This window comes from Nerophis ophidion, linkage group LG13 (assembly GCF_033978795.1).
Source record: "Nerophis ophidion isolate RoL-2023_Sa linkage group LG13, RoL_Noph_v1.0, whole genome shotgun sequence".
In the NCBI taxonomy this organism is placed as follows: domain Eukaryota; kingdom Metazoa; phylum Chordata; class Actinopteri; order Syngnathiformes; family Syngnathidae; genus Nerophis; species Nerophis ophidion.
Window position 1 is genome coordinate 11,820,919 of NC_084623.1, and position 10,000 is coordinate 11,830,918.

Genomic DNA, 10,000 nt, shown 5'->3' on the forward strand with positions numbered 1-10,000 from the left:
TCCTCTTCTTTCCTGACGATTTAAATCAATGTTCAAGTACATTTATTTTTTTTTATTGTAAAGAATAATACATATATTTTAATTTAATTCTTCATTTTAGCTTCAGTTTTTTCGACGAAGAATATTTGTGAAATATTTCTTCAAACTTATTATGATTAAAATAAAATAAAAATATTCTGGGAAATCTAGAAAATCTGTAGAATCAAATTTAAATCTTATTTAAAAGACTTTTGAATATCTTTTACAATTCTTGTTCTGGAAAATCTAGAAGAAATAAGGATTTGTCTTTGTTAGAAATATACCTTGGTCCAATTTGTTATATATTCTAACAAAATGCAGATTGGATTTTAACCTATTTAAAACATGTCATCAAAATTCGAAAATGAATCTTAATCAGGAAAAATTACTAATTATGTTCCATTAATTCTTTTTTTAATTTTTTCAAAAAGATTCAAATTAGTTAGTTTTTCTCTTCTTTTTTTCGGTTGAATTTTGAATTTTAAAGAGTCGAAATTGAAGATAAACTATGTTTCAACATTTAATTTTCTTTTTTTTCCTGTTTTCTCCTCTTTCAAACCGTTCAGTTAAGTGTTTTTTCATCATTTTTTTCCTCTACAAAAAAACCTGTAAAAGGAAAAAAAATGTACGACGGAATAACAGACAGAAATACCCATTTTTATATATATATATATATGTAGATTTATTTATTGTAGGTAAATTGAGCAAATTGGCTATTTCTAGCATTTTTTTAAAGTGTGTATCAAACTGGTAGCCCTTTGCATTTATCAGTACCCAAGAAGTAGCTCTTGGTTTCAAAAAGGTTGGTGACCCCTGTCTTATACTATATTCTAATTCAGGGGCCACCCGGTCCTATTGGGCCTCCTGGAAAAGAAGGAGACCTTGGACAGCGCGGGCCGATGGGACCACCTGGAACCCGTGGACTCAGCGGAGAAATCGGACCAGAGGTAGAGAAATTGTGCAAAAAAAAACAACTTCCGGTTCAGAATGAAGCCTGTCAAACATCTTCTGAGCAGATGTTTGGTGCAAACGTGTCAGCGGGTTCCTTTTTTATGCCCGTCTTTTTTTTTTTTTTGTAACGTTTTCAATAAACAGGGCCCTACAGGAGAACCCGGTCCCCAAGGCCCCCCCGGACCACCGGGACCTCCCGTGGCCGCCATGGACGATCTGTTCGGAGGCCCTCACGATTACGACGACGGGCCCCCTCCTCCGCCGGAGTTCAGCGAGGACGAGGCCCTCCCCAACAGCAACGGGTCCACCGTGGTGCCCGTGGACCCCGGAGTCCAGGCCACCCTGAAGGCCCTCAGCAGCCAAATCGACAGCATGAAGAGCCCGGACGGCAGCAGGAAGCATCCGGCCAGGACCTGTGACGACCTCAAGAGATGTTACCCCATGAAGAAGAGCGGTGAGGGAGGACACGCCACAGGATTTGATTGCAGATTCGGTTCTTGAGGCTGACGAATTGATTCTCCATTCAAAATGAATCTCCATTCAAAATCAATACTTTTTAAATATTAATGGATGCCAGTTCTATGACTACATTCCTCCATGAAATAGATAAACAGCTCTGATAAAACTCTATATTACTACAAAGAAAGTTTTGTTTGATAACAAATAATAGAGTCAAAAATACAAAAAAGGCAACAATTCGCTTCTCTAAAAGAAATCTGTAATGATGTAGTATTGATCATCTACATCACAGGTGTCAGACTCAAGGTCTGGGGGCCAGATTTTTTTTACTAAATGTCTTCTAAACTTTATTATCTAATCATGCCGAACTTTATATATATATATATATATATATATATATATATATATATATATATACACACTGTATATACACACACATATATCCATCCATTTTCTACCGCTTATTCCCTTTGGGGTCACGGGGGGCGCTGGTGCCTATCTCAGCTACAATCGGGTGGAAGGCGGCGTACACCCTGGACAAGTCGCCACCTCATTGCAATACACACACATATATTCATACATAAATACACATGTACATACATATATATATATATATATATATATATATATATATATATATGTATATATGTATATATGTATATATATATATATATACACACACACACATATATATATATATTTATATATGTATATATGTATATATATATATATATATATATATATGAATATATATATGTATTTATATATACATATAAATATATATATATATATGTATGTATATACACACATATATATATACATATATACACACACATACTGTATATATATATATATAAATATAAATATATCTATTTACACACACATATACATATATATATATATATATATATATATATATATATATATATATATATATATATATATATATATGTGTGTATATATGTATAATTATATGTATATATATATGAATATATGTATATATATACATATATATATATGTATGTATATATACATATAAATATATATATATATATATACAAACACACACACACACACACACATATATATATATATATATATATATATATATATATATATATATATATATATATATATATATATATATATATATATAACATTGAAACAACATCCTTTTTGACGATGTTTAATCAATGTCAGGTTGTAACATTGATTTGACCATTGGATTGTGGTCATTTCCCAACCAACATCGTGGATCCAACGTTGTCTCAATTTACAAATACAACTATTTTGCAACGTTGTTCCAAAGTCTTTTTTAAAGGCCATATACGTATAATCAACGTTTTATCAATGTCCTGTGCCTGCTGGGGCGGCCGTAAGCGATTACCTCAGCAGAGAACTCAACTCAAACGTGACGACATGACGTCACTCATGAATGTTTCCCCCTGTTCACTCCGTGCAGGAGAATACTGGGTCGATCCCAACCAAGGCAGCGCCGAGGACGCCATCAAAGTCCACTGCAACCTGGAAACCGGAGAGACCTGCATCTCTGCCAGCCCGCCCAGCATACCTCGTAAAAACTGGTGGAGCTCTTCCAGGAACAAACCTGTGTGGTTTGGCGCCGACATCAACAGAGGAACACACGTGAGTGCTGACATTTGAACAACTCCTTGTAATACTTCGAACCCCAGCACTGGGACAAGACTTGAGTTTCTAAGGACGTCCGTGTTCTTTGTCCTCGTAGTTCACCTACGGCAGCAAAGATCAGACCGCAAACAGCATCACCGTCCAGATGACCTTCATCCGCCTGCTGTCCAAAGAAGCCTCTCAGTCCATTACGTACCACTGCAAGAACTCAGTGGGCTACAAAGACCAGAAGGCGGGCAACTTGAAGAAGGCCGTGGTCCTCAAAGGTTCCAACGACCTGGAGCTCAAAGCGGAGGGAAACAGCCGCTTCAGATACACAGTATTGGAAGACTCCTGCTCAGTAAGTTCTAAATCGAGCAAAAAACCCACACATGGTTTGTTCGTTGTGTTCTTTGGACTCCCGTTGAGCTGGCAAAACTAAAAACGTGCTGTAAAACGGCTGAAAAAGACTCGAAAAGCACACCATTAAAAAATAGTTGAATCAGCTCTTCCAAAATGGATGTGCTGCCGGGCACAAAATGGCTGCAATGCAAGCACACAATGGGTGGATGAAACGTTGGTTCACAGGGAAACGTTTCGTACGTGTTTTTATTTGGACTCTGTTTCGTAAATCGGAAAATTTATATGAAACATAATGGCAATAAAAGCTGAGGAACCTTTTATTTATACATGTATTTCTGATAATTGTGTTATTTCATAAAAATGTATCCTGAACATTTTTTATTTTGCTTCTGTATTTTTTTAAGGCATAAAAATATTTTTGCTCAGATCCATCTCTCCATCAACTCCAACCACAAACAAAAACACCAATTTATGTAAAATTATTTTTTTTCCTTTGAAAGCTTTTTGATAAAAATGTCAGTTTTCAATCAGCATACATTTGATAAATGTAAGTATGTGAGATTCTCCGATCACAAGGGTCAATACAGAAAAATAAAACATCATTACTTTGATAGTTTTATTCATGACGGAAGTTTAATTATACATTTCAGCAAAAAAAAATTACAAAATTTTCTAACGCCCTTGAAAAAATTCAGGACTTTTATGCCCGGTTTGGCCAAAAGATAATTCAAACCGGATGAAAATATTCGATTTATAATGAATAATTTAAAAATTGACAAAGGTCAGTAGGAACGGTAACCTAAAAATATTTGAATCGATATTGTACAATCTACCGCTATCTGGAAACCAATACTTAATTTTCAGTTCTTTTGTGCGTGTTTATGTGTTATTAAATGTCCATTTCTTAAATAATACAATGTATTTAAAACGGAGTTGAAATTGAAAATTGTGCTGTCTAGTTGTTACACCGTTCCTTTTTTGAGTCTCATTTGCGAGTAACATATTGTAAAATTTGCATGCAGTTGCAATTCCCAGACATTAGATGGCAGTAGTGTTTAGTCTATGTAAGTCGTCTTCCATCTTCGAAAAGTGGTCTTCTTTTTGTGCTCCCCCTTACAGTTTTTCCCGCTCCTACTATGTTCAGTATTGCATGCGAATGTAGATGCCACTCTCTCAAAATATTTCCTTCAATTAATGCGTTTGCTTCTGTCTTCCTGAGAAGTATCTCTCTTGTTATGAAAATGCTTAATTTATAATGAATAAATCCTACTTAGTAGAAATAATTGACAAAGGTCAGTAGGAACGGTTACCCTTCATATTTGAATCGAATTGAAACCAATACTTAATTTTTGGTACTTTTATGCGTGTTTATGTGTTATTAAATGTTCATTTGTTGAGTAATACAATGCATTTATTAATCTAACATTTAAAACTGAGTTGAAAATGAAAACTGTGCTGTCCAATTGTTATACCTTTCCTTTTCTGAGTCTCATTTGCGAGTATCATATTGTAAAATTTGCATGCAGTTGCAATTTAGTCAATGAAAGTCGTCTTCCATCTTCCAAAAGTCGTCTTATTTTGTGCTCCCCCTTACAGTTCTTCCCGCTCCTACTGTGTTCTGTATTGCATGCGAATGTAGATGCCACTTGTTATACCGTTCCTTTTTTGAGTCTCATATTGTAAAATTTGCATGCAGTTGCAATTTAGTCCATGTAAGTCGTCTTCCATCTTCCAAAAGTCGTCTTCTTTTGTGCTCCCCCTTACAGTTCTTCCCGCTCCTACTGTGTTCTATATTGCATGCGAATGTAGATGCCACTTGTTATACCGTTCCTTTTTTGAGTCTCATATTGTAAAATTTGCATGCAGTTGCAATTTAGTCTATGGAAGGAGTCTTCCATCTTCCAAAAGTCGTCTTATTTTGTGCTCCCCCTTACAGTTCTTCCCGCTCCTACTGTGTTCTGTATTGCATGCGAATGTAGATGCCACTTGTTATACCGTTCCTTTTTTGAGTCTCATATTGTAAAATTTGCATAGTCAATGGAAGACGTTTTGTCCTATTTTGTGCTCCCCCTTACAGTTCTTCCCGCTCCTACTGTGTTCTATATTGCATGCAAATGTAGATGCCACTTGTTATACCGTTCCCTTTTTGAGTCTCATATTGTAAAATTTGCATGCAGTTGCAATTCAGTCTCTGGAAGTCGTCTTCCATCTTCCAAAAGTCATCATCATTTTGTGCTCCCCCTTACAGTTCTTCCCGCTCCTGCTGTGTTTTATATTGCATGCGAATGTAGATGCCACTTGTTATACCGTTCCTTTTTTGAGTCTCATATTGTAAAATTTGCATGCAGTTGCAATTTAGTCAATGGAAGTCGTCTTCCATCTTCCAAAAGTCGTCTTATTTTGTGCTCCCCCTTACAGTTCTTCCCGCTCCTACTGTGTTCTGTATTGCATGCGAATGTAGATGCCACCCTTTTAAAATATTTGCTTCAATTATTCCGTTTGCTTCTGTCTTACTGAGAAGTATCTCTCTGAGCTTTTCTCGTGTTAGCGTCTGCTTTGCCAGTTGATCTGCCAATTGTGCTGCAACCAATAGGAACATTTCACTGGTATTTACCCCGAACAGTACTTTATTAACTATACATTGCATCAATCTACTGAATCGATTTATTTCCATTATCAAAGTTGCCGTCACACCTGTCATAAAGTCTTTGCACTTTTTTCGCACGACCTTATCAAGTCGAGTTTTGAAAAGACGACACTGACCTTTATCTCGTCTCTTTTTTTCCAACAGCAGGCGAACGGCAACTGGGGCAAGACCGTCTTTGAGTACAGGACACAGAAAACGGCCAGACTTCCCATTTTGGATATCGCCCCCGTGGACATTGGCGGCCCAAATCAAGAGTTCGGCATCGACATCGGGCCAGTGTGCTTCTTGTAAAGAACGTCACGGGTGGAGGCGCTCCTGATTGAACTGAGAAGGTGTCCTGATTGTACAGACGAGTACTGAGGACTGTTCTGGCCCTGCGGCAAGATATTTATTGTGCCTTTCAACTCGGAAAAAGATTTAGTTAAGACGAATGTTCGGAATCGACACGTACGATGGGGGTGAAACCAGAATAGTTTTGTTGTTTCCCCCGCTCGCTAAAAAAAAAAAAAGTGCTAAAATTTCAACGTTTTTTCGTACTTAAGTGATGGACCAAAAAAAAAAATAATGCATTTTTCATGACCCAAGGTTTGTACGAGAGATTGACGTTTCCTGTTAGCTACCTCGTCACGAGGGTGTGACGCAACGTGTAAAAGGTGCTGTTTTGAACACTTACTACTCCAAGGGATGCCAATAAAGATCTTTCTGTCTCAGGATGGAGAGGTGAATATCACCTTAGTGTGAGTCGTGTGTGTGGCTTTGTAACTTTTGCAATCTTGCAATATGGAACAGTAAAAAGGTAGCGACGATTATTCTTTTTTTTTTATGCATGCCGATTCCCCCTCTCAATACAATATATTCTCTCCATTTAATTTCTCTTATACAATAAGAGGTGGCTGTTTGCTTTGTATCTCTTGCTATGCAACAAAATTAAACAAACTGCGTGTTAATCTGCCAAAGTCGTGTCGTACTAATTTAGGAAGGTTTTTTATTTTATTTTATTATTTTTTGTCATTTTGCACACAAAGTGACAAAGTGTAGTGTTTTTTTTTTGTAACATGAATTGTTGAATGTGCCGTCATGGTCATCTGGTGCTTTATTCTAGTATATTTATTATAGATTTTTTTTAATTATTATTATTTTATACTTTGCTGCCTGATACATCCCAGAAAGGAGGACACCATTTTTCACACTGGATGCATTTTGAGTTTCATCCTTTGAAATAAACTTTGCAACTACTTTTTTCCGGCTGTGTTTCTTTCAGATGACCAGAAATCAGATTGCGATTCGAATTCAGAAATACTTTATAAATCCCCGAGAGGGGAGTGAAAAAAATATTCAGTCAAAAAGGCCAGACCAAGAAAAAAAAAAAACTAGATAGAACCAACAAAACTTGCAACAGAGGGAAAGGAGTGGGAGATACGGAGGCTGGCTGCTGTATAAGCGCTACTCAGCCATCCAAGGGATTCAAGCGTCAAATGTGTCCATAAATGCAAAAATGTGCTGTTTCTTTCGGATGACCAGAAATCGGATTCAGATTCAAATCCAGAAATACTTTATTAATACCCGAGGGGGAGTAAAAGAAATATTCAGTCAAAAAGGCTGGACTCAAGGGAGGTTGTCCAGACCAAGGAGAAAAAAAACTCCTAGCAATAGCACACATAAACATGTTACATAGAACCAACAAAACTTGCAACAGAGGGAAAAGAGTGGGAGATACGGAGGCTGGCTGCTGTATAAGCGCTACTCAGCCATCCAAGGGATTCAAGCGTCAAATGTGTCCATAAATGCAAAAATATGGTGTTTCTTTCTGATGACCAGAAATCAGATTCAGATTTAAATCCAGAAATACTTTATCAACCCCCGAGGGGGAGTAAAAAAAAATATTCAGTCAAAAAGGCTGGACTCCAGGGAGGTGGTCCAGACCAAGGAAAAAAAACTCCTAGCCATAGCACACATAAACATGTTACATAGAACCAACAGAACTTGCAACAGAGGGAAAGGAATGGGAGATACGGAGGCTGGCTGCTGTATAAGCACTACTCAGCCATCCAAGAGATTCAAGCATCGAATGTGTCCATAAATGCCAAAATATGGTGTTTCTTTCTGATGACCAGAAATCAGATTCAGATTTAAATCCAGAAATACTTTATTAACCCCCGAGGGGGAGTAAAAAAAAATATTCAGTCAAAAAGGCTGGACTCCAGGGAGGTGGTCCAGACCAACGAAAAAAAAATCCTAGCCATAGCGCACATAAACATGTTACATAGAACCAACAAAACTTGCAACAGAGGGAAAGGAGTGGGAGATACGGAGGCTGGCTGCTGTATAAGCGCTACTCAGCCATCCAAGGGATTCAAGCGTCAAATGTGTCCATAAATGCAAAAATGTGCTGTTTCTTTCGGATGACCAGAAATCGGATTCAGATTCAAATCCAGAAATACTTTATTAATACCCGAGGGGGAGTAAAAGAAATATTCAGTCAAAAAGGCTGGACTCAAGGGAGGTTGTCCAGACCAAGGAGAAAAAAAACTCCTAGCCATAGCACACATAAACATGTTACAAAGAACCAACAAAACTTGCAACAGAGGGAAAAGAGTGGGAGATACGGAGTCTGGCTGCTGTATAAGCGCTACTCAGCCATCCAAGGGATTCAAGCGTCAAATGTGTCCATAAATGCAAAAATATGGTGTTTCTTTCTGATGACCAGAAATCAGATTCAGATTTAAATCCAGAAATACTTTATCAACCCCCAAGGGGGAGTAAAAAAAAATATTCAGTCAAAAAGGCTGGACTCCAGGGAGGTGGTCCAGACCAAGGAAAAAAAACTCCTAGCCATAGCACACATAAACATGTTACATAGAACCAACAGAACTTGCAACAGAGGGAAAGGAATGGGAGATACGGAGGCTGGCTGCTGTATAAGCACTACTCAGCCATCCAAGAGATTCAAGCATCAAATGTGTCCATAAATGCAAAAATATGGTGTTTCTTTCTGATGACCAGAAATCAGATTCAGATTTAAATCCAGAAATACTTTATTAACCCCCGAGGGGGAGTAAAAAAAAATATTCAGTCAAAAAGGCTGGACTCCAGGGAGGTGGTCCGGACCAACGAAAAAAAACTCCTAGCCATAGCGCACATAAACATGTTACATAGAACCAACAAAACTTGCAACAGAGGGAAAGGAGTGGGAGATACGGAGCCTGGCTGCTGTATAAGCGCTACTCAGCCATCCAATGGATTCAAGCATCAAATGTGTCCATAAATGCAAAAATATGATACAGCACATAATAGTTAGAGCCACTATGGACTGGACTCTCACTATTATGTTAGATCCACTATGGACTGGACTCTCACTATTATGTTAGATCCACTATGGACTGGACTTTCACAATATTATGTTAGACCCACTCGACGTCCATTGCACGGGTCTCCCCTAGAACAGGGGAGTTACCCACACTTGCAGTCCTCTCCAAGGTTTCTCAGAATCATTCTCATCGACGTCCCACTGGGTTGTGAGTTTTTCCTTGCCCTTATGTGGGCGCTGATCTGCGGGTGTCGTTGTGGCTGGTGCAGCCCTTTGAGACACTTGTGATTTAGGGCTATATAGATAAACATTGATTGAGTGACGATTGAATAGACTAGAATAAGAAGGGTATTCATATTTGCGATTTACCTGACACATGAAACGTGACAAATTGGAGCTTTAGCCGCCAGACTGCAAAGGAATGTTGGTTATCTTAAAATTCCGACTTTGGCCACAGCGTCAGTTGCTATGCAGAGTGGCGCTTTCCGTCATTTTCAGCAGACCGCATTGCAAAATGATCACCCACTCAGGAATGTGGCTATATTTCTTTACTGTAGGTCTTTATTGTCATTTTACTTTAAAAAAATGTTTAGTTTGTGGTACAACTGTAAATCAGCAGACATGCGATA

At 37.9% G+C, this 10,000-nt stretch overlaps 1 protein-coding gene across 1 annotated transcript in view; it reads left to right on the plus strand.

Moving 5' to 3' along the window:
* Positions 1-6,799, plus strand: part of col5a2a (collagen, type V, alpha 2a) — a 96,004-nt gene extending 89,205 nt beyond the window's left edge. Inside the window, exons 50-54 of the mRNA XM_061918402.1 lie at positions 858-965; positions 1,114-1,423; positions 2,891-3,072; positions 3,173-3,415; positions 6,209-6,799. Of these exons, the coding sequence (XP_061774386.1) occupies positions 858-965; positions 1,114-1,423; positions 2,891-3,072; positions 3,173-3,415; positions 6,209-6,355 (990 nt within the window). The 3' untranslated portion in view covers positions 6,356-6,799. The remainder of the gene's footprint in view (positions 1-857; positions 966-1,113; positions 1,424-2,890; positions 3,073-3,172; positions 3,416-6,208) is intronic.
* The last annotated feature ends 3,201 nt before the right edge of the window (positions 6,800-10,000 follow it).